The sequence below is a fragment of the Nematolebias whitei genome, chromosome 11 (assembly GCF_014905685.2).
Source record: "Nematolebias whitei isolate Nwh7 chromosome 11, NemWhi1, whole genome shotgun sequence".
Classification (NCBI taxonomy): domain Eukaryota; kingdom Metazoa; phylum Chordata; class Actinopteri; order Cyprinodontiformes; family Rivulidae; genus Nematolebias; species Nematolebias whitei.
The window spans coordinates 33,207,003-33,233,234 of record NC_056508.1 but is presented as its reverse complement, the minus strand read 5'-3'; the positions used below and the strand labels follow the sequence as shown (position 1 = coordinate 33,233,234).

The 26,232-nt window shown below is 41.4% G+C and overlaps 1 protein-coding gene across 1 annotated transcript in view; it reads right to left on the bottom strand.

The window, feature by feature from the left end:
* Nucleotides 1-26,232, bottom strand: part of rerea (arginine-glutamic acid dipeptide (RE) repeats a) — a 137,490-nt gene that overhangs the window by 74,935 nt on the left and 36,323 nt on the right. Inside the window, exon 2 of the mRNA XM_037684903.1 lies at nt 106-616. Within this exon, the coding sequence (XP_037540831.1) occupies nt 106-472 (367 nt within the window). The 5' untranslated portion in view covers nt 473-616. The remainder of the gene's footprint in view (nt 1-105; nt 617-26,232) is intronic.

Here is a 26,232-nt window from a genome sequence, read left to right as displayed (position 1 = left end):
GTTAGACAGTTCTAATTAGTATGCAGTGAAATGTACACAAAGATCAACATGTGTTCATTGGTTTGTAGCCAAACAGACTTAAGATAACCTACGACAACGACTCACCTCCAGGTCTGTAAACAACATCGTCTTCTGTAATGAAGGATGTGATTTCTCCATTCTCTGTGCGTTCGTAGCGCGACTTCTTTTTGGGCATCTTCTTTTTGCCCTTCTTGCCAGCCTCCTCGGCTGTGCCGCTGCCTCCACCAGTGCTGCCATTGTCGTTGTCTTCGTCCTCGCTGTGTTCGCTCTCTGCATAGTTCTTGGCCCCGCCCTCCAGCGTACAGCTGCGGCGAGGCCTGGAGCTCTCACTTTCACGGTCGCCCCGGTCCACGTCCTGTCGGCGGGACTTCCCAGCCTCTCTTTTGTCTCTATCCCTGTCTCTGTCTCTGTCCCGCTCTTTCTCCCTTTCCTTCTCTTTGTCGGCCGTCATGATCCGCCACGTGCCTTCCTCAGTCCTCTCACGGCTGGGCCTCCGTGAAAGGTAGACTGTGAGCCTGGGCTTCAGAATTCTGAATTTACCAGTCAAATCCAGGGAAAATTTGGCCACACCAACAACCCCAGAGTTTCAGGAAAACTGTAAAAAAAATAAAAACAAAAGGAACAATTAGTCTGAGTTTGTAATCTTTGTCTTAATGCTACTTGCTACATTTTAAAGTAAAGGGATTGGCTTCAGTTAAAGGGGGATTTATTTTTGTGAAAGAAAAATACAAGCTTAAAGATGAGGTAATTCTGCAGACTACTTACTCTATGAGATCAGAGTAATTGCTGGTATTTCCCTCCAAACTATGAAAGCTCTAGAGGAACAGCGATATCAAAGACAAACTTTCTAGCTTCCTGCTTGAACATTCTTCCTTTCTTTCAGAGAGATACTAAAGTAGAGTTTAAAGTTAGTGGAAAAATAAATAAAGGCAAGTGCTAAAAGTAAACCGACGAGCTAAAAGGAAATCAAAATTGAATATGAAAGTGAAACTTATAGCCTAACAAAATTGCTCAGGGATAAACTGTTGAGTTTTTCATGCACATAAAGTAGTTGTCTAGTTTGCTAGAGCATAAAATACGTAGCATAAAGCTCAATGACTGAGTTACCAGAATAGCTTCGGTAAGACCATTTGTGATGACACCAGGCTCAATTCTGCTCTTCCCTGACTATGTGTGCATGTACTCTGGCTGCTGCACTGCACACCATCCCAACCCACTGCCCTGGCTGACAGTCACTACTGTGATAATGTGAAGTGACAGCTCTGGAGGGGAGAATATAGCAATCCGCTGGGTGAAGGAGGGGAGAGAAAAAAGGGAGAGTCAGTCATTTGCCATGCTTAGTTCACTGCCACTTACAGCAATCTCCACCCAGCTACCACTTTCTCATGAAATTCTCCATAAACAGTGAAGTGGGCAAAGCTGAAGCAGCACACAGTCTGCACCTACACAAGCACCTACAAAGGAGGCTTCTCATTTACTGCCAGTGTTAAACTCCAACCCCCACAGCCACAATTTAACTAGAAATAGTTGTTACAGCTCCCAGAGGGTTCAGGCCAGGCAATCAGCACCAGTGTTACCATGGTCGTGACGGCAGGGTTGAGGCGCGAGGGCGAAAAATGAGGGAGGAATAAGAGATTGAGCCAGGTAAAGCTAAATCCTCACAGAGTAAAAATTGAACACCATATCTAAAGTTGAACTAGCCTTTATTGGCAGAGCCCCAAGAAGGTGAGCTGAAGAACAGCGAGAGGGCGGAAGGTGTGTGTGGGGGGAGCCTTTGCCTCAAACTAACACACTGACAAACACATAACACTACGAAGCTTATTTGACAACGGCCCTCCACAGCAGCGGGTGCTGTCATCTCGTGAGCAGACACCAACTGACAGGGCAGCTGCTCTTGTCGTTGGTTTCAACACAAACGCTGGGCCTGATTAAACTGCAGCCTCGTCACAGCCCCATTAATCACCTAATGATGAGTTACCAGGGCGACCACCGGGCTGCCAGCATATAAACAGGAACACATTAGCCAACACCGAAGATGAAAAGGGCTCTGGAGCTTTCTAACGGGCATGTTTTTGCAAGAATACACACATGCCACCGATACATACCTGAGATGGTGTAAAAAGACAGTGTGGCCTGTGTTCAAAATTAACTTTCTGAACCAGTGGCTAACAGCACTGGCAGAAAAACACTTACTTGCCAAAGAAATTACTAATGTTCAAAATACTACAAACATTTTTGAATCACCTAGTGATTTATTTGGACTGAAATTACCATTAACTAACCAAAGAAACCAAAACAAAGCAGCTGCATTTAACTTTGCTGATGAGATTTCACAATTTGTTTATATTTAAAGCCTAAATACAGCTCAACTAATCTTAAAATTCTACTGAACATATTTAACAAAACACAAACAAACATAGAATGTAATTTTTTTTTTTCTAATCGATGTAATACGACTTTTTTTTACGACGATTTCCCCTTTGTATAGATAGTTCTTATTCAAGAATTATGTAACAACAAATTTTGAAAGTTGGGATAGATTTTAGAGGAATGACAACTAAATAAAAGAAGGAAAGCTAGGTGTAATCATGTAAATAAGCAGTTATTTAAAATAAACAGCAAAAGATTAAGACACCTTTATTCTGGGTTAATCTATCACCTACTAGGACAGCAAACAGCGCCTTCACATTTACCTGTGCAGTAAAAAAAACACTTACCATCTACCAGCATTTCACACTTGCCAGGTGTACACTTCAATTTTTAACTATTTTCAGCAGCATGTCATGGAGGTGTGACAAACATGCAAACATTGACAACAGTACCATCTGATAGCACATCTCTAATCCTGGGGGATGCCAGAAACAGTGTATAAGCTAAGTACCTCTTCTCTCCTCTAATCAGTAACATAAGCCTCTTTCAGTGAAACCAACAAGGACTTTAAACTGTTGCAAATGGAGGGCTGACCCATTCTTCTTTGATGTTAGAAGCAGATGTAAGCCCATGTAAGGATCTGCACTCTAGGTACAATTAGTTTGCATCTGGATACGCTTTGCACAACGACTGTGTTTCCAAATTCTTTATCTCCAAATTACTTTGCTGAAACATTTTAGTCTTTAATACCCCAAAAAGAGTCGAAGTGTCTAAACAAAAGGACACTTTAAACTAATTATGTGGTATTTAAAATCATTCTGTACTGATAACTGGAAGAGGACAAACTAAAACAGAAAGTGTGAAAAATGGTCTACTCAAAAAAACTAAGCTTTTAGTGGAAAGCAGTACTGGTTGCCGCTATGCCGATGAATAATGCTGCGAGGGGGCAGGTGAGGCTAGGAGCTATTACACATCAATCACTGGGCCAAGACCCTTTGAAAGATACCAGCTGTCTTAATGGAAAAGCGAAGGAGGGGGGAGGTGACTGAAGAGGGGTTGAGGGGGGTCTTGGATAACTGCACCTAATCCACCATTTACATTACTGCAATGGAGTCAAGGGCTAGCAGCCAGCGGGGCCCCGCTCAAATACATTTCTCTTTTGCGTGCCTTTTAAAATGAGACCTCTGGCCTGAAAAACCACACGGTTTGTGGCTCGATTAACACATCATCCCCCCACAATGGCCACCCAGCAGGTTTCTGTTACTAAACACAGCTCTTTTCCCCCTGCTCTTTCAACAACCTTATAAAAGGCATTTTTTATTCATTTCAATAAGGCCTACATTTATGTAAATCCATGCTTGTCTTTCAGTTTGAAGATAAACATTCAAAATGTCATCTTTGCTATTGTTCCTGAACAGTCTGATAGAGCAGAAGGTTTTGTATTTTATCACACTAAAATTTTGTAACTGATTACAAATATTGCACAAGATGCACATTTTTTATTCAGCTCTTAACATACAAAAATGTAAATGCAACAATAACATAACAAGAAGAAGACCAACAGACTGGTTCACTCAGAATACTGAAGAAGACTGAATGAACAAATTCAAATGGAGATTTATGAAGTAGCAAAATGTGATTGGCAAGGATTTAGGCCTGGCTTTGCAAAGGGATTGAATGAAATACTCGCATGAATACAGATTAGAGAACAATGTTAGCATGAATATACACAGGGTTATTAACAATGAGGGTGCCTCAAATTGATCCGAATAAACCAGCCAGATCCTCCATAGAGCAGGGATCCTAGCAGTGGTGATGTTGAGCTGCAGCAGGTTTTCGTCAGCTCAAATCCATTACTCAGAGCGATCTAATCTAAACTGCCATCCAAGCTCCATAGAAACAACAGCACAATGAAAAGGCTCAGCTGGAGGCGAGGGCTAGGCCACTTCATAAGGGATTCTCTGTGGTCTCTGCACGCTGTCTGCTTTGTCTTACCTGGTGCAATGGTGGCTTGCTTTAGTCTCGGAGGGTCGTTCAGTTTTAGCTCACATTGGCAGGCCAAAGACACTTGTCTGCTACACTTGTTTTTCTAATTCGCTGACGATAAGCACATATTTTTTTGCACCGTTTTGCTAAAGCTGCATGAACAAAGGCTCTATTTTTAGCCAACTTCCGGGGTTAACCAAGCAGGTTAAAAAAAAAAAACATGTTTATTTTGGAAAGCCCCACGCTATAATTTTTTTTCTCAAACAGTTAAACAAAACTTGAGACTGCATTTGTAAAAAAAAAATAAAAATAAAAAACTAGCACGGTTGAACTAGAACAGATTTTAAAACAAAATCACACAGAGTGCAATCAAGTATTACTGTCTTGAAAAGACAAACTGCAGATTTGCTGAGGCTAACAATAGCAATCAATACTTTCTTTTTGTAATCAAGTCTAATCAAATGTTTTCTTTGTCCGTGGGTCTAAAGCTTCTTTAAGGCATGGACATATGAAATATCCTGTGTGCTCCATGTGGTCTAAGCCTCCACTCCATCTCTAAAAGAAGACTAAATCCCCTTCTACCCTCTATTTGTGGGCTCAACATGAGAGCTTGAAATGACCCTGAGGCGGCTGCTCCACAATCCAAGACGTCCATTATCTACAAGGTTTGTGAGCAGTGCTTCATTTTGCAGCCTAATACCAGCTACTTGAAGACACACGAGTTTCCCATGTTTCTTTTACTGGAGCAAAGCTGTCTATTTCATCAGCACTGACTGCTTCACAAGGCATCATGCTTTGACACGGCTCCCGAGGGAAAAGCCAGGGCTGTCCACTGTCACCCATTTCCTTTCTTCTAAATGAGACACTTTTAAGAATGTAATCGTGAGCGAGCCAGTAAAGGACCTCTCCCAGTGTGCCATTGATAACAGAAGCTGGAGAATGTGAGGTATGTGGCAGCAGGCAATGCTATCGTGAATGTGGCTCATAATTGAGTTACCCTGTAGATCTGCGAGAAGCTATTTTACACTATGAATAAAGGACCAGATTCAAAAGGATTTTTCAGTGTCTTTCACATCTGGCGAAGCACTGACAATCCAATTTTTTGCTGTATTATGCAGCTGAAATGGAAATTTACCCTGCGGTAAAGCTGGGGTCAGAAGAGGTATAAATACACATCGGGGACACATTCAAGGCTGATTTGTACTAGAGAAGATCTGTATCATGTATATGTCTTTAAACATTTATCTTTATAAAACAGAGCAGAGCTCGAGCGAGGGGAAGAGGATGAGTTACATCAAATTTTCTCAATCAGATGTAAGCAGCAGAAAGATTTACTAAGAGAGAAAAATAATCTGTGATTTTCTCCCCTCCTGTTGAAAAGACTCTTGAGATTTTAATATCTAAGCACTCAATCATGTACCACTTTCACTGATATTCTGCAATCAAATATCCCCACTCTTCCTTTGCAATCTGCCTATCAGCTTAACAAGCCTATCCATCAGTTCGGCTTCAACTGGTAGTCTAAATGAGTGTGAGAGGGGAGGAAATGTATTCATACAGCTGCCCTACATCCTCCAGCTACACTAATCACTATGCCACACAGAGAGACGTGCCAGCACAGAGGAAAAACTAACATAAATAGATTAGAGTGACAGATAAGACAGCTCTGAGGTTTCAGACTGACAGAACAGGCCAGCAGGAGCAACGAAGGATGCCTTTAAGAACAGCTTGCAAGATAAAACAAAGCCAATGGATTGGTGCACAAAACACTTTATATGCCTAGATTATTAAACTTTGCAATAGCAAATTTTGTTCTGCGCTTGAACAGATGGTGGGGTCGGTGGAGGACAGCCCCACACCCCCACCCCACCTTTCAATGCCTTATAATGATTTGAGCTGCAAAACACCTCCACCTCATCATGACACAAGATGGCATTACCTCTAATTACGTAGGTATTTGATTTCAAGAGCAAACACCTCTCTTAACCACCAACCGCCACTGCACGAACCATATCGACTCACCCACATTATAAATAAATTAAACAAGGGATTCATCTTTTATACCATTTTGCTTATTGCTCTACATGGTCATTGAGCTGTAACTCTCAAGTAAATGTGTACACACTGCAAATAGAGGCTGTCAGTAAATATTCTACAGTTAAGAGTGGTTGTTAAAAGAAAAGGACAGATTTTGCAAGCAGTCAGCGGGGAGGTGAATTAGGGGAAAGTGCAATATTGAGTGCAGTGTTCAGCCTTGTCATCCACTGTCTGGGTCATTTAGTCCAGTGATTCTCAGCAGAGAGGAAGAATGCTCTGCAGTGCACAGTAAGATGAATGATGAACATGTGCAGCTATTTACTTCTTCCAATGCAACCACAAACATGGCTATGTTGTAAATATTGCCAGATTATGCATGTATTCACTTTCATTCATCTTCATTTAAAAAAAGAGAGGGCAAGAAAAAAAAAACACTGCTAGAAAAAGCAGGATCTAAGCTCAGAGCTCCCATATCCTCTGAAGGGAGATCATAAAACATACAGTACCTGGAACGTGGCTTCTTACAGCAGTGGCATTTTAGTACACTGCAAATACACAAGTCATACACACACATAGTCTACAAATACACAATATTAATTTTTTAAGGAGTGAGAATGATCCATACTTGCACTTTAACTGCTGTGGCCACTAGCTAAAAATGTAGGTCCACTTCTAAATATAGACATCAGCTACAAAAGGAAACTATTTCCCAAAAAAAGATTAACAGCAGGGGCTTGCTAAAGAACAATGGGCTTTTGGGCAAAAAAAAAAAACCTCAACAACAGAGTAGTGGTATTACAAAGCATACAGTGGTGATCTGCAGATTAACTCTGTCTGTTCATATGTAAAATGGAGACTTGATCCTAGACTGATAAGTACGCTATGCCTCCAGCAAACACAAGCTGCATATTATTTATTTCCCCCCAATGCCTAATAACAACAATATACTGAATTACACAATGCAGCTTTTACAGTGCAAAAGCGGTGCAATACAAAAAAACAACAACAGACTAACACAACTGCGAGCGCATGTAGTTCGACTGCATTCTTTATTCCAAAGGTGAACAAAGCTGGCTGTGTATCTCAGCTGCTGTGAATAAGCCTCAGATATTCTTGGAATGTTAATGTTAGGCTTTAACCATGGCAGTCTCACCAACTTCTCCTCTTTAATGACAATAAAAATACAACTTAGCCCTGCCTATAAAAATATTTCACTTTCCAATTTGAGGACAGCATGCTTTTATGAGATTGGGGGTGCTTTATCTTTCTATTAAAAATGAGAATACAAAGCTAGAGTAAGTGCTTAACATCACTAAAGTACCACATTGTTATGAGACAACTGTTAACTAATCCCATGCTTACATCGTGTTTAAGCACACCATATGCTGTGCTCATGCATAGGAAATCAGCCTCAAATACATCTGCTATTTGCTTAGTGAAAATCTAGGAGGGCAGGTTTGAAAAGCTAGAATCTTGTTAAAATAGCATCTGTGGGCTTATAGAAAGACCACTGAGAGAGTTTTCACTACAGTAATGCATTCATGTGTCTGCATGCTGCATATGCAGCACTTAAGATTTATAAACAAGAAATGCTGCTGCTGAGCAACTGCATTTTGCAGTCCTGGTCAGACTATGTTCTCCCCTTATAAATGGCTAAAGTGTAATGTGCCTTGACCTTCTATCGTTCTTTTAGCAGCTCCTTACACATATTGCTGTCTCCTCATATATCACTTGGGCAAATGGCGTCCTTCACCCTGCTCCCTCCTGTCCTCTCTTTAAAAGGCTGAGGGGACATCTTTTCCTGCTGTATTCAATTGACAGCCCTGGCAGCTTCCTCACTGAGCCTGGGGGGGGGGGGGGGGGGTCGACAAGGAAAAGTACTGCACTGAATAATTATCTTTAATACCATGCACCACCCCCATCCCTACTTTATTAGCATCAAACAATAATTAACGAGGGAACAAGGGGCAACGAAATGCCTGCTTTTGGCTTTTCAGAACAAGAGGGTCAATATGCCCTTCAACCTATCCTCTTCTCGCTGCCAAAGAGGAAGACACCTCATCCTTCTGAAAACATGCTCTTAGCTTATTTATGATGCCAGTTGCTCTGCTGAAAGAAAAGCAGCATTCTTGCTAGACTCAGCAAAACTAGCCAGATCACTTTACGCAGCAGTTCACCACTTCCATCTCTACGCTCTGTTCTCAGCAGGCCAACCCAACAATTCAATAATGAATACGAAAGGCCTCCTAATTGACGTCTGTGGGCGTGGGAGAAGCTGAAAATATATGGCTATACAACACAAGCTTGACTTGATTATGCTTTTGTTTAACGTTAAAAGTAGACATACAGACATATATATACATATATATATATATGTATATATATACATATATATATATATATATTTATAAAATCTCTGATTAGCAGCAGCAAAGCCATTCCTGATCAAATTAGCTTTGCACTAAGAGCTCCATTGATCTTGAAGCTCATTTGTGCGGATGAGTCCTGGAAAAGCAGCTGGTAATCCAATAGCAGCGATAGGAGGAGCTGTACGGACTGTGATGCGTTTACCCAGCTATTCCCTACACAGACAGGCAAGAAGTCTGTGAACGCCACTTGTCGGACTGATTGGAAGGCTGGGGGCCTTGGGAGCGTCAGTGAAATGAATAAGAGTCGCAGTGTGACCAAAAGCAAGGTACTTGAAAGCTGAAAGTAATTGCTTTCACCACAGCTATCATGTAATGAGTAAACAGGATGAATCAAGCAGAGCCTAAACAAGTGTTTTAAATGTACTGAGTAGTAACATTCACGCTGTAATGGAGGCTTCACTTCATAATCAACACGCAATGGCTAACAGCAATAGCAATTTCAATTTAAAGATTCCTTTTACTCAAGATTTAAAGTGTACGGTTGGGAGAATAAATGTGGGCAAATCTGTCTTCATGCTGTGATAATTTCATTGCAGCCACGACCGACTCCAACCTTAATCAATGTTGCATGATGTGAGTGACATCGAACAAGCACCCAGAGGGCAAAGATCTTGTGATACGAAACAAAGCAAAGCAATAGGAGTAAAGGCCAATAGAGTCATTTTTCCAGTAGAAACCATTCAAGTAAAGTGCACCTTTAGCGATAATGATTTTTCGCATTAAGTGTAATGCTGCTGCCACAATAGTGCCATTTCTCACACGTTAATGCATCAAGGATTCTTGAGTGAATGCATTTCTCTCCTTCATATCACTGCAACACGAAAGGAGTGAGAACTCTTCAGTGACCTGCAGACACATGCTACTCTCATACCACACTAATAGCCTTGGGCTGTCTACCACTGACTTTATGAAACCCTATGTGCTCTAAATATAAGCTCAATTTCTCACCAGCAGTCTGTAACAGCTTCGTTTCAACCACCTTGTCATTAAATATTTATTTTAGAAAAGTGGTGGATAAAAAGGTCATAACTATTTAAAAATGCAAAATCTACGACTTGTTAGGCTTCTCACGCCTCCAGCTCACTTCACCACTGCCACAACAAGACCCCCCCCACCACCACCACCACCACCAACACCCAGCCCCTTTTAAAATAAGGATTACCTACAAGTGTTCCTTTTAATCAGAGAGAAACAGAATCATAAAAATCTCTCAACTGCAGTCCCAGAGGAATACCTTTCTCTGAAGCCCTATCAAGAAGAGGATCTCCTTCACCGACAGCAGACTGAGTGGGAGTGAGCGTGTTTGAGGATGAAAAGATGTGCTGCTACCTCGCTATGATGTCTTCTCCAACAATCTCAGAACAAAGGCCTGCGTTTTGAAGTGGAGTTATGATGGCGCGGAGCTCTTAAAGCCCTGTGTTGCCGTGTGTCGTACTGGTTTCAAACTGTTCTGTTAGCATGTTGTTTGTTATGCTTGCGAGATAAGCCAGTGTTGTGGGTGGCTGGGTGTACTACAGCAACCGGTGTACTGCACAAGTGCCAAAGCCGACAGTCTGTGGGAGGGATTGTGGGCGTTACGGATCACTAGGAGACAGATGTCCAGTCTTGCCCCAACGCTAACTCAAGCACTAACCCCCCAATAGCTGGATGTTTGCAAACTGGACTGCTTCCTGGTGGGTCTTAAGTTGATCTTTATCTGACTTTATTATTCCAACTGTTTTTACTGGTATAGAACTGTGACAGCTGTAATATTTAAGAAACAAAAACTGGAAGCTTAATCTGCTGCTACAGCCTTATAAACATTACAAAAAGTCTTGCTGAAGAACCAAACAGACTGACACCAGGTATGAGCAGGCAAAAAATAAGAGTCTGGATAAATACATAATTAAGTGTTAAATCAATTTTGCAAATACCTCTGTCAAACAGACGACTGTCGAGGCAACGGTCTCACTGTCTACCATGAAAACAGCAAAACTCTCTGCCGCACTCAAAGTGTCATGCTCCAGTAAGCAGAATCAAACCCTTTGAGCGTCTGTTGTCTTTACCTCACCCCCTCTTTGTTTTAGTGTGTGCTGTCACAGTTAATGATTTCCTCAAGATCTTCATTTTTTGCATAAGATTTACATGTTTGAAATGCTCAGCTGAGCAGACAAAGGTTAGTGAAACAACCTTTCGCAACCGAGCCGGATTCAAAGAGCGTTTGGGCACGGCAAGGAAATTTCTGTATCAGCACAGCGCCTTACAGTTTCTTTGTGTTTACATATCTGGATTGTGCAGTCATCCCTTCCAGAGAAAATCACCGCCAGCAAAAACAATTACACCCCACCCCCCACCCACCAAAGCACAAGTCTGTCTCTGACTGCTTCAGCTCAGCTTGACAATCAAGCCCATTAGATCTTTCTGAGAATTAACGCTAGTTAACTTAAAGCCCTGACACAAATCAAGAACAGTCATTAGCCTGTCTTTTTAGCATAAAAAACAGGAATGATTTGCCGGTTCAGAGAGATCATCTCCCTACATGCAGCCTGGGGCAGCCCTTGCCGTCTACCTCATTATTTTTTAGAAGAACAAGGGCACTGATGAATCCTGCCGGATTAAATGTAAGGTTGTCTTCTTATGACCCGTCTCACACACTCAATAGTGGACTGCTATAAGCTGCTCATCACAGAGACAAAAGAAAATGAAGCAAGTCGCCGACACAATAAATACAAGGATAAATCACACTCAACTGAGCTGCAAAATCAAAGTGGAATTGTCAGAGTACATCACTCCCACACTGCTGTACACTCTGCTGTGAGAAAAGCTGTCAAACGTTGGCTTTTTGTGGACACTAACTGAGCTGACAAGTGCCAGCTATACACTAGAAGTGATAAAGCCGTTCGTTCCTGCTCAGAAAGAGTTTTTCCAGATGTGATCTCCTGCACTGCTCCAGTGTTTTGATACAGGATAGAAGAATGAGGCTGTTGCTGTGTTTTCTCATTTAGGTTGCCCAAGTGACCAATGAAAAGCAGAATCACCCACACAACTAATCAAACGAATGAGTGACAACTAGTCAATATTCTCATTGTGTGGACAAGCAGTATATTCACAGTTACAGTCAGTGCACCAAGGCTTGGCCAATGATCCACTCAAAGCTTTATGTGGTACTGCTTAGTGCAGATGTTAAGATCTTCATAATGAAGGCAATACATTAGAAAACAACTTTTATCAAATACCTGTAATTATCAACTCAGACTGTGTCTAGACTCATACTAGCTTGTTGGGAAACAGCCACAAGCTGTCAAAGCCAAAAGTGTAATTGGACTTTGATCTGCTGAGCTTTAAGGATACATATAGCTTATTCTAAAAGCATAACGAGAAAAGTATATCAACACGTCAACCTCAGTTGTTTGTTTTTAGTAAGATCTTCTTTATAAATTGACTTCAGTTTTTCAGAAAAATCAAACAGAATCCGTTTAGAGACGATTTCTTTTACTTTTTTACTTTGAATATATATATAAAAAAAGTTAATTAGCTTGCTTTTTCAATACATCCTTTAGAACAAAAGGGAGAAAAACTCTCACCAGAAAATGGAGTACACATCATCTCTACAAGCCTGATTAAACACAAGCAAGATCAATGGGCAAATTTATCAGCAAATATTACCATTCGCTGCCTGGCAAGTAATCATTAAAGAATGGCACTGATGAATTATTCATCGGCTAATGTATAATTCAGACTTAACAGCAGATTCTATGCATAAATAAAACTGTGGTAAATTTAAACACATTAAATGTTTACTTGATAAAATAGGATATGAACGCACAGCATGAGTGTTTCTCCACTGATTGCTACTCTTGTGAATGCAGGGTTGAAAGGTCAGTACCTGAACACAAAGACAATACAGCAGACTGATTTTGCACGAGATCTGAACAAAAACAGCCACCTGGGTGGAACTGGGCACAAAAATTAAACAAAAAAAAAAACAATTCTAAGCACCTAAAACTCAGGATTGGTGAATGAAACTAAACATGACAGCTGTGAGGTAATTTAATTTTCTGGCACATGATGATTTATGTACTGTCACCATCTCCCTCAGACATCAGCAGAGTTTCAACACTCACATCGAGACTGGAAGGTTATTGCTAGTGTCACAGGGACAGTCAACCAGGAGGACAAAGAGGTAAGGAGGACATGCAGGCGATTGACGATGTTCAGAGCAGGCGAGCCATGTGGGGACCACTATTCCCCTTTATGACCATGCACTGAATTAACAAGGGCAGATACCCCCACCCCCCACTTAACATGTGAGAAAACTGTCCTCTGATGGGCTCAGATGCTTTAAAGACTTTCAGACGGGGAGGGAGGGAGAAAGCAGAAAGAGCCTATTTTCAATTATCCCGGTTTCTAAACCCATCGTTTGCTCCTGAGGTTTATTTTAATTAAAAGATATCGCTCCTTTTTTTTTTTCCTCTACGCACACAAAACAGTTAAAATTTTCTATGAATCGTCCATTTCTGTAGTCACCCACCAGAGGGTACTACCTCTTTAGCAGATACTATGTCCATCTGTGGCTTAAGTACTCTATATGACTCGCTGGACTATCTGCAAGGACAATAGGTCATGAGGTGCAGTGTGAGCTTGTTCCATTTAGAAATGAAACCCGTTTACAGACTCAACAGAACGTGAAGAGATTTACTGTCGCATCTCAACGCCATGACTGAATTTCAGTACGAAGAAGAGGTGGAAGTGTTGCAAACGACGATATGAAAGTCAAGACGTTTCATCGATTTTCCACACGGCTTTTTAACAAGACATTTTGTGCAATGTGTTGTTACTAAAAAGTGGGAGGGGTACTACAAGAAATATTTTTCAGAAGGCAGTTAAGCCACGGAAATAAAGCTTTTTTTTTTGCGTTTTAATATGTTAAAGATGTGGAAGGATTTATTTGAAAAAAGGTCAATGTGTTTTCACTCAAATAACATATTACAACAACAACTAGATCAGGCGATTGTAATTACAATGGAACGCGAATCAGCTATTCAGGCTATTACCCAAATGGAAACGATAAAGACCCCAGCAGACGTTCTCATTACGGAGAAATGAGAAGTCTGGAAATGTAGCATCAAAAACAACTCGTCTTCTCCTATTCTTTATGCATAAAACCATAATGTTAAAACAGGAACATGCCGACGACCTCAAAGTGTTACTCCACCACCCAGCTCTTGCCATCATCCTGACACAGGGAGGAAAAGAGGGGGCAAGAGACGCAGCATGGTGCAATCCCAGTGAGGTGCCATCATGCGAGCAGATTAAATAATGTTTTTCCAATGCCCTGTCAAACATTCGGCAGTCTCTGCAAAGCTAGACAGCCGTTACAGCCTCGCACTGTGAAGCATCTCTTCTTCTGTATGGTCAGAAACAGCCTCTTTGATCCTGGTATTGCCTCTCTGATTCCTCGGAGGTGACACTCACACACAGCATGTGAGCTGCATGTTTACTAGCTCCCTCTACTTTGTCAGCAGTGAGACTGGTGTTTGTGAAGCTGGGGTGACTCACGCACACCACTACCACGCTTTCCTCTGGTTTACATGAATCAACAACACAGACTGCGGACTGAGACCCAGATCAAATTCCACATCAGATTTAATTTCCCCACAAACATTCACATGAAGCTCTGCAAATAGAAGTGATTGAAATGATACCGACAGCAGAATGGCACAGTGGACGTAATTAAGATTTTGGCTGCTGCGTTCTTATCCGACAGCAGCTTTTCAGTGAATTACTCAGGGCTTTCTAGTCCTACAAATCCTATAGTGTAAAGCAAATCAGACTTGGGTACGCAACTCCATTAAGAGGGCTGACCACTTCCTCTTTCATTCAGTCCACAAGTAGTGATACTAAATGGATATTCTAACTTCTGGGGCAGCGAAGGAAGAGGATGTCATTTCAAAGCGAGTTCACAAGGACAAGCTATGCAAGTTTTCCCTTGTGACGGTTTAGCGAGATTGCGACTGAGATTGCGATTACGTGTTCTACAGATGAAGCTGTAATGATTTCTGTTGCACTGTTGATTATTTGTGTTGTTAAAATACGACCATCACACTTTAAAATAACTACACCCAGGCCAGATAAGTGACCACCGAACATAAACACCCACTGAAACCCTAAGACTGCTCCGTCAAGCGGAATAAAAATTTCATAGTGATCCATGTAGGATTTGATTGCTCAAACACATCAAGGTTTAGACGACAGATTTTTTGCACAAAAACAAAATCAGGACATGTGACACCCACTTCAAAAATTAGTACAAGGAAGCGAAGGTCTTATCATTTAGTCCTTCGTTAACATTTCTTACAGAACAACACAGCATGTTCAAATTATTAAAACTAGCAGTCAAATCCAAGATTAGTGAACAATTACTGGCTGTTCAGAGTTGTGAGTCACAAGAACACAGATAAAGTATTTTACATTCAACTGTAAGTGTGCTTTCACGCCAACACGCGACATATCCATAGAACTTGTAAAGCTCTGTGAACCTTCTCAACTGTGTAAAAAAAAAAAGGGTATTCCAACAACCTTTCACTGCCTGCTGTGTAATATTAACAAATGCAATGTCACGCCACTCAACTGGATTAATCATAAATGAATAAACTAGAGGTCACTTAAAAAAAAAGGGTAAATAAAGACAATAAACAAGATTTTAATCCATGTAATAACAGGAGCAAGTTTCCAGGAAGGGTCTGTTTTATGTGACAAAATGTTCAAGACAAACCAGACTTCCTGCTGGCTTGGATTTGAATCTTTGTCAGGGTGGAAGCCTGTGTGGCCACATATTGTGTGGACTCAGCATCTCACATCAAGAATTATTATAATCAATTTACAGCAGTTTAACACCCCCCCCCCCCCCCAATTTAACAACTGAAAAACACTAGATAAGCTGTCTTTCAGACAAATAACTAGTCTGCTTTTAAATCCTAAGCTGCTGATCGAAACACACACATACCCCAGCCATCTCCCCCCTCCCCTGCTCTTTTCAACAACAGGCTAGGACACCCCCCCCCACACACACACACACACACACACACACACACAGTGAGAGCTGCATGTGCTTACACCAGAGTTCAAAGCCTCTGGAGTTCAGATGGGGGGGGGGGGGTCCTTCAACAGTTTGAATCTGGTACAGCCGGTCTCAGACCAACACATCCACATTTGAAAACATAGTTTCCATTATGACAGAAATCAGATCATGACTCCAGCTTAGTGACATTTCCACACCTTTTATATAAAATTAATGGAAGTCCCCTACACATTTTTTCTCCCATCAAAACTAATCTCATTTTCCCTTCCTCAAAGTAGATGGGACCCCCACCACCAGCACAAGCACACAAATCACATTTTCAAGACTTTTAATGTTTGTTTCCTGAGCAGCAGGGCTCTGTCGTGTTTGTTTGCTTCATTGTCCTGAACCAGTGAGTTATTAAAGCTTTGTCACGTCCCTGAGGTTTGTTCCGGGGTCTAGAACAGTTCAGAAGGGGACAAGTTTTACAACAATGAAGCCAAACTTTCAGACCCCCCCCTCTGCCTCCGAGAACTCCACACATTTGACTCCAGGTCACTCACACTTCCTCCTCCGGGTATAAACAAAATGAGACAACTTCTAACTGCAACTACAAGTGGGAGCCGGCTTTAGTCACCACTACAGCTCGAGTAATGTTTCAGTTACCACCTACACCCCATCTGCACCCCCCCACTTCAAACTCAGCCATCCCTGCGAGCTTCTTCCTTGTTCTTTCTTTACACTCACCCGCCAGTCTGCTGGTTCTTTGGAGTCCCGCAGACTGCTGCAAACAAGTTGAACACACGACCCCTGCCCGAGGTGACCCGCTGAAGAAAAACACGCACGCCAGAGTGGGACCAAATCCAAGAACCGGGACGAAACACTGGACACTTAAAAAAAATAAAATAAAAAAAAATCCCCGTTTAAAAAAAGCTGCCCGCACAGACAGGGAGAGAGGAGGAGAGGGGGCTCAGGCGAGGACTTGCTTCAACAAAAGACGGTTTCACTTTACTCCTCACGTCCGAAATAACCGAGAGAGGCGCCGGGACGTCAGCTGAGTCTCTCCCCCGGAAAGTGCTCCTTCATTCGGCCCCGCGCTGCTGGAGCTGTCGGTGATAGAGTCCACATGAAAAGTAACACGGCGCTTGTTTCGAGGGGGCAGGAAACCAGCGAGTCCTCCGTTAACAGGCTCTGCTTCCTTTTTCCACACACACTCCCCCCCCCCCCCCCCTTCCTACACACACTCCACGCTCCCTTCGTCTCTGTAAACCCTCCTCCTCCTCCTCAGCTGTTCCACAGACGCATCCACATGGCTGACCTAGTCTTTCTTTACTCCACACACCAGAGATGGAGAATTAACGCAGAGCGCACTTTTTATTTGAAGGAAGGGGAAAAAAAAAAAAAAACGAGAAAAATGAAGTCAAGCGAAACAAAAACATGGACTGGATTCAAATAATGGTCAGGGACAAAAGGTTGTGGGGGGCTGTTGATTGATGGCAGCCCCGTGGGCAGCGCTCAGTGTGTGTATGTGCGCGCGCATCAGAAAGGCAAAGTGGCCCGACCGACCATCACGAGCCCGATCAATGATGACGCTTACGGGAATGTGACTGAAACACCGGGACGAGACAAAGAAACCCGTGACGTCAATAAGGGCATGCGACGTTTTAATCAACATATACATAAACAGGTCGCTGATTTAAATCTGAAAACATTAGCATGTATACGCACCTCCTGGGGGATATACACAGAGGAGGGGCTGGATGATGCTCAGGCTTATGAAGCTCATTTGCATTTGTTGGATAATGAATTAATTAGTCACCCCCCCCCCCCCACTCATTAAAAAAAAAGCAGGAAGAAATAGGGATGATGACGATGATGATGCGGCTGGTCCATTAGCTGTATTTGAAGAGGCTGATTTTGAGTCACATCAGATTTAAATCTTGGTTGTTTTCGTCTAAACGCTCATTTCGTTGTATTGATATATTGATACGGGTCATGACAGTTTATTCTGTATCTAAACGCTGCCAATGAAAGCTCTGATCACTCAAAGAGCAGGGCACAAAGATTCTTTAACTGAAATATTTAATTGGCTTGTTTTAAAACCTTAGAAGCCGTCAAAATATACAGTTTCATTTGAATATTTATGCTTTAAACACATCTTTACATGATTAGACGTTCACATTTTTGCCTTGGACCCGGTATCTTTGATTCAGTCGTTCTCTGTTCACATCCGAGCATTATTTTACCGACTCAATATTTGTTGTGTGCCGAGACTGTCCAAAGAGTACTCGATGTCCATATGTAAACAAATAACTTGTAGCTGTTGGCAACAAAACCTGACTTTGCAAATATTGCACATCGTTCAGTTTTAACGAGTTCACTCCCGTACTTTAGCTACATATGATTATGCAATGCAACGAGAGTCCACTCTCAGTGTAAATGAAGCTGGAAGTCACATGACTGCGCTACTGTACATCAGGTTGGCCATTGTCTGTGTGTAAACAAACAAGGCAGAACAGGCCAAGCGTAGAGTCTAGGTGAAAATAAATAAAAGAATCTGGGATTTGTGTGTGTGCATGTATATGGGTATGTGTACGTGGATAGGTGCATTCACATTGGGTATAAATTTGGTTTTTTTTTGTGCGTTCAGTCAAAGCAGATGCATTTGCAGATGTGGGTTTGTTTTGCAAGGAGTTCTGTGTGTTCAAATGTGCATGTATGTATATATGTGTGTATATGTGTAGATATATATATATGTATGTATGTATGCACAGATTCATATTGGTGTTGATGTTGATACACCCTGTGCAGTGTGCAATGGTTTTGACATGTCTGGAATGAATCAATAAAATAATAAATAAATAAAAATAATACAAATCTGCTGCTAAACATGAAAGAAAAGAGAAAAAAAGGATTGAAGCTGAAAGCACAGCTGGACCCTTGCACGTCGTTGGACGTGTCGAGCTGAAGTGGTTGCAAAAACAGAAATCGGCATTAAAATATACGCTTAATATTTTTATTATTTATTTATTTAGTAACAGATAACGTTATCTTTTTGCCACAGTTTTGATTCTGGTTTATATCTTATATTAAATTTTTGGGCTGCTGTTACGCCGTATTGTTTTGCATTATTAGTGTTTAGAATACATCTTAGATCTTGAAGCGTACCGTGTGGCATTCGTTTAGCATATATCTTAGATCCTTATTTACTGCTTCTTTTTACACTTTGTATTTTTGCTATTGTTGGGTGCAACTGGGACCCTGTGTACATAATTTTGTTCCACCTCGTGTACTGCATGTGATGTGAATGACAATAAACTTGATCTTGAACTTGATTTTCTTGCTACCACACCTAGGCTTCCGGTGTTGAGAAATATTGCTGGAAACTGTAGCGTAGCGCTGATTGGCAGTCAGCTGCTGCTAGCGTGGAGGTCATTGTGGAAAATAACGGAGGTGTAATTTTTGATGCACATCGTGTCTGTTTCGCCCTTAAAAAGAATCGATATCGGGAACGAAGCAGGGCGGTGGATTGCCATAAATGTAGAGCTCGGCTTTTAAAACGCACGCCTTTTTTTACATCTAGACGGGTAAGTTTATGATTTCAGCTTCACCAATCGGTTCATCTGCATACTTTACTCAACAAATCTGATTGTAAACATGCACCAAAACATAAAAGTTGTCGGACTTCTCCTCTTCAGACAGCTCTTCCATAAACATCGCTATCATTGATCTACTTTCAGATTTTATTTAAGGACACATTTGCCATTGATCAGAGAAAACTAGAGCGTATTTTGTTTTTTACTTGACAAATCCTTTTGACCCGTCTTCATGTTTGTGCAATAAGTAGCTTTAACAGCTTGCATCAGATTTTAGGCTTGATTATTTTTTCCGTCTAAACACTCATTTTGTTGTATTTTAATTGAGCCCAACAGTTTGTTTATTCTGTGTCTAAACGCTGCCAATGAAAACTCTCATCACTCATGCAGAAGGAGAGCAGGGAAAACAAAGATTGGCTTCTTTAACTTATAAATTAATAGGATTATTTTATTTTACTAGTTGCTTGACACATTTTCATCGTCGAATGCAGCACTGGATTCCTGTCAGAATGTAATTAATTAAAGCAAATAGTGTGCACACTGAGCTTTTTTTTTGTATTAAAGCCAAACATGGGCAGCAGGAGAGAAAGGGCAGTGTGATCAATAGAAATCGAGTTGAGGGTGGTGTGCAGGGGGGGCCCTTCATTGTGCTACAAACCACATTGGTCGTCTTTGCTTTAATAGCACTGGGGGTGGTAAGGATTCTGCTGTGTGCTGGTAAAACCTTTTCCTGCTCAGGAGGCAAAATGTCTCGAGAAGTCGTACTCCTTCTCCACATAGCAACCCAACACCGCAGCACCTCCCTTATCACAGTATGTATACATTTCACAAGGTCAGTGTTTATGATATTTACACATGCACGCAGTCTGCACCCTTTCCTCAGCTACACAAACATCCAGGAGATGCAAGATTGATTTTTTTTTTTTAAAAAGCATGTCTATTTTATAATTTAATGGCTAAATCAACAATTTTCTACCAAACGGCTTAGGAAGAGAGTCAAACCCCCACCGTTTTTAAAACAACACGAGGCTTTCATTGGCTCAAAGACAGAAGAGAGGTGAGTTGAGTGCATGAATCCACTGTGAGGGCTGTGCGCAGCAAAGCTGGATTGGCTGGCAGGGCAGGCTCCCCTCCTTGGCAGATGAGATCCCATTATCAAGCAGACGAGAACTCCACCTCCAGGATTTCACAGCTCCTCTGTTTATCACATGGCTCTGTCAAGTTGGGCACCATTAACCGATAATGAAAGAAGACAACCGGCGCAGTTACAAGCAAAGCACTCCACACTCTACAGGCCTAAGCATGTATCTGGGAAGCTGACTGTGTCTATTCAATTCTGTTCAGCATTCAAACGGGCCGTCACAATACCTCTTCCCTCGAGCACCCTTTTTCTACAGCCATTGTGCCTTCGACCCTGACAGAAAAAAAAGCACTAGTTACTCCTTTTCTGAATTCAGGGCGAAATAAATCCTAACAGCATTGTGTACTGCTAGAAAAATAAAAAATACACATGATTGCTGGAATAGATTGTTTCTAAAAGCAAAGAAAACCAGAAGAGATGGGGGTAAAAACAGACACAGTTCTTCATGTGAACATTAAATCATTCTTAATGTCATTCAACTACATTTATGAATAATTAGTACAAGTATGACTGAACAGGAAAATAAATCAAAGACCAACAAGACCCCCTCCTTTATTCCCCATTCCCAGTCTGACTACTCAATTTATGCTTTAAAGGATTCTGTAGCCACTTACGCTCATTAAAAATGAATACTTAACAAAAGCTGTGGCTGACACAAACTGTTTGCTTTAGCCTGATTTCTCTAAACTGGAGGGGAAATAAGGCACTCAGAGGTAGCAAATAGAGCAAGCAGGGGAGAAAAAGAGAAGAGAAAAAAAAAAAAACGCTCAGCAATACAAATAAGTCAGCCAGTAGCTGAAACAACAGGGAAAAAAAAGTGACACGGATGACTGAGCCAAGCCTGCGAGAGACTTGGCAAGCCCCAGAGGCCTTGGCCTCTTAAGCACTCATATCTAGTAACTTCATTTAATACATTCGCCAGGGATGAGCAGACAAGTTAAAGAGAAAACAGGATCGAGAGGAAAAAGAAAACAGACCTGTAAACCAAGGAAAGGGTTAGGCTTTGATGATGGTGGGGGTTTATTTCTGAAAGCCAACTTCCCTGGTGCCAAAATATAATAAAGAGAATGAATGTGCTAGATTGAACTATGAGACTTTTTTTTTTTACCATTCTTAGGCAAGTCTAATCCAAAGGAGGCTTTCTTTTTGTATTAAAAAGTGAACAGTGGTTTTCCAGATGGGGCTTTAAAGCAGCGCCTGCCTTTGCCACACGTACTATATCCATAAAGAACAAAGGCTCTGTGTGACTGCTGTTAGAAGTAACTGTTCCTCATACTGAGGGTGAGTGCTCATAGGCCCTCCCTTTTTCTCTGCCGGCAGGCAAGGCTGACTTCAAATCATTCATTGCCCTTTTTAGCCTTCATAGACTCTTAAGAGAGCATTTTACAAGTTGGGGGAATCCAGGGAAAAATAAGCTCCAACACGACTAATTAAAACAGAGACTGCCTTGAGGGGTTTGGGTGAAGGGGAAGCAATAAAACACTCGTCTTCAATCCCTCAACAAAGTAAATTAAGGAAGTTACTCAAGGAAATGTAGTCAATTTTTGCACATGCGTGTGGATTCAAGGTTTTTATTGACCGTTTTCTTATCTTCAAAACTTAGTATTCAACAAAGTAGCATCGGCTTTTAAAAGCCAGAGAACAAAGGTTGCACCTTTTTTCTTAAACACTCCGTCAAGGTGAGAAACTAAGTGGAAATAAAGACGTCTTATCCAAATGGATAGTAATCGAGCTGCTACCTAGCAAGCCTTTATTTGCAATCATTAACACAGCTGTAAAAATGTGAGTGAAGCCGAGGAATAGGATTTCACTTTAGGCAATCAGTGCAAGGTCTACCGTCACACAACTATCTTGTTTACATAGTTATTCACAGTCTCATTTGGCAGTCTCGCAACACTCGCAAAACCAAGACACTTGTAGACTACATATGTTCAATCTCTGCCAAGCTACACAAGAGAATAAAACTTGCTTGCAGCAGCCATTTGGTAATGGTCTGCTGATTTTTGACAAATAAATAAAAAATGTAAATCTTCCTCCAGATGGAGGTAGCTGCCACCTGTCAGATAAACTGATCAAATGAAGGAAAGACACAAACCTGGCATTTGCTCTTTTTGAAGTACAGTACGGCAAACGCTCGTTTAGAGATTGTGATAAATGAGAGAAACAACCAAGAACAAAAACTAAGGTCTGTCTGGATTCACACAAACAGTTTCTTTAGATTACAGTTTGCCAACATAAAGAAACTAAGAGGAAAAAGAGGAAAAAGCTCATAAGATTAAAACAATGTAATCTTTTAAAGTCACATATGGAGAAAGTAAACGCAGTTACCAATTAAAGGCCTAGCATTCCTTAAAGGAATGCATGTCGCCCAATGCCCTTCATGGCAGAGTTTAGACAAAGACCATCTTATGTCAAACAATGAAAGACGTCTGTAGTAAAACCTTGAAAATTAATGTTCTGAGCAAGTTGCCCTGAGATGACTTCTGTTGTAACTTGGTGCTTTATAAGCTGAACTGAATTGAATCTCATCAATATTGCAAGATGCCATGCTCAGAATGTTTTGTAAATGACTCTCAGTTACTACCACATCAAACTTGAGCTCAATATTTACAACACTGACTGAGTCATAGTCATTTTGGTGTTGGCTAATGTCGATTAGCTGTGGCAGCCATCTTGAACTGAACTGATTCCAGTTAACGGCAACATTTTCAACAACAACTTGTGCAATCTGTTAGCACTCAGAATATGTGCTGTGGTTAGTCTCAGCTACTACCGCACCATTTATAGCCACTTTTGTGACTTGTGAAGTTAAATGGCTGCAACAGCCATCTTAAATCAAATTACTTCCAAAGACTGATGTGTTGTTAAATGGATTTCCAGCGATCACTTTCTGAAAGTTTCATTAAAATTTTTCTAGTGGTTCTCGAGCTAGTTTGGTAACACACACGTACGCGCACACACACGCACGCACACAGAAGGCAGTAACAAATGCGCACATGTAAAATTTAAAATAGCATTTCACCAACCCCCTGATTTTTACAGCCACTCTTTTAGCTCTCACATGGACTGTCTGTGTCTGATTCTCGTGCCAAACAGGGCCTCATTCATTTGAAATAAAGAGCAGCTCAGTCTGCCGTACATGCGGAGGAGACAGGTTCTGAGAAACCGTATTTTCAAATGGGCCATAAAGACATGGTGCGAAAGAGGAAGTTTGCATATTGGATAATTCCTGTTGTGAACAAAGACACAGAATGATAAACAGTGTGTGTATGTGTGTGTCTGACGCTTAACTCTTAGATTCCAGGTTAAAAAAATTAAAATCCTCTTCCAATGCAGAATTAAACAAGTCAGACGTTATCTAAGCACACGAGGTCCTGAAAGCAAGAGACAGAGTGGCAGTTGGGGTGTGTAATTATTGTCTCGGAGCTGACACAGCCAGTGACTGCTCTACTTCTCACAGGGCACATAGCTGTCTCACCTCCACACGCTGCCACCCTGTGGACACTGAGCAGGGGTGCAGCTTTAATCCAGTGGGGGAGGGGGAGCTGAGGCTCATAAACTGGGAAAATCAAAAATCAACTCCACACAAAAGAATCCATGACACACGTATGCTTGATATAACGTACACAGATGTATCCTTTTTCTTTTCTTTTTTTCTCCGTGCCTTTTCAAAAATCAATTATTCTCCTCTGGTTGCACATGACTACACCCAGTGTGTACCCTAATGAATCAACCACACAGTTAACAGATAGGTGGCGATAAGTAGAATAAGCACATCCATTACAGATCAGGGGAATATGGTTCACAAGTTCTTCAAGCCAATTTTTCACTTCTTGAAATCTTCCACCTCACTTTTATCCTAGTCTTTTTTTCCCCCACTTTTGGGTTGAATAATAGCAAAGAGAAGTAATCTCGAAGGCAAATGTTCGGTCAGCATGTCAGCTCAGGGTGTGGAGAGAAAAAGATGTGTTATTCAAAGAGACAGCACACAGTCACAGCAACACGGCCGTGTTGAAAGATTAGCCTGTTTTTTTTATGGGAGTGAACAGTTAAAACTCGAGCCTGTGTGCAGTCGGAGCAGCCAGTCTGGAGATCAGTGCTCAGGTCAAGAGGAGCCACTTAGCTCTGCTTTGGCCTTCCAACCCCTGCAGTGTTCAGAATCAGCTATTCCACTGTGGGAGTAGATTTTTTTTTAAAAAGGAAACGCTTGGCAGCTGTCTTAAAGCAAGAGGAAGCTGCACTTGTTAATTTATTCTTGCTTTACTGGTGGGGTTTTAGAAGTGCAAAAAAGGAGTAATTAGATAGGTGACAAGCTCTTGCTTTAGCTAGAATAGTTTGTTTTTGTTGGCTGATTCCAGTTAAAATAACCTCCTGAAAACAAGCAGTGAGCAATTTAGACTGAAACTTATCTTTATTTTAGTCACAATTAAACTAATAAGGCAGTTGTTAAACTGGCATTTTTTTCATGTTTGGCCATTGTGTGAAATATTCAGTTTTGACAACAAAGCCTTTACAGAATTAAGACAAAAACTGATATCTGTTGACATCTGTAATTTGTAACCCATAAACTTAAATGACCATACAACAGTTTAGAATTACATACTAAGTTTATACATTTTCATCTTTGTCTACTCTAGTAGCTTCTCGTTATGTTGTTGTAGCCACACAAAATCGTTACTCGGTACTCATGAACTGAAAATTCGACAGATTTCTTGCTAGGATGCACATCTCTATGATGTGCAACAAAAAATGAGACATAACACTGTGTGCGTGTAGCAAGAGGTGTGAGTGTATAAATGTAAAAGCAGTGGGAAAGCACAGGGTGGGTGAGAAATAGTGTTTGATTTTGTGTAGTGGAAATGTGGCGTCGTAACTGTTTTTACAACAAGAACAGTTGGGCGTTTATACTGGAGACTTGGTGCAGCATTAGCTCTTATATTCTGCTTGTAAAAGGCGGATGGGTGGAGGGGGTGAGTGAAGAAAGGAAGGGGAGGGGTAGAGGCTGTATCTCTCTCTGTTCCTGCACATATCAGCAGCAGGAGTGCAGGGATGCACGGAGACCACAGCAAGCCAATTACCAAACTCATTAAGTAACCTGCTAGCCGGCTTTGAAATTCAGTCCTATCTGTATTGTGACTAAATTCTCCACCACTGCTGTAGACATTCAAATAGGTGCTGCTGTAATCCTTGCACTTTACTGCTCAGGAATCGTGCAAGAGACAAAACATGGCAAGACAATATTCGTGTGAGAAACAACAATCATAATGGGGAAAATAATCATTTGCATCTTGACGCTGCAACTGTGCAAAAGCACACTTGAAAAAAAACATATATGTAATGCTTTAGAAAGTAAATGATCAATCAAGACACAAAAACATAAATGAGCAAGATGCATTCAGCAAACGAGGGGTGAATCGGATCTTAGGGGTTGAGCTGCTCGATTCAAAGACGTTTAATATAGCAACAAAAATGTCTGTGATAAAGGAGGAAAAGGACAGTGAAGAAACGGAACAACGAGAGTGATAATGGAGAAATATCACACAGAGAGGCACAAAGACCATAGGGAGCACAGGATCAAGGTACGACAGACGGGGGGGGGGGGGGGGGGGGGGG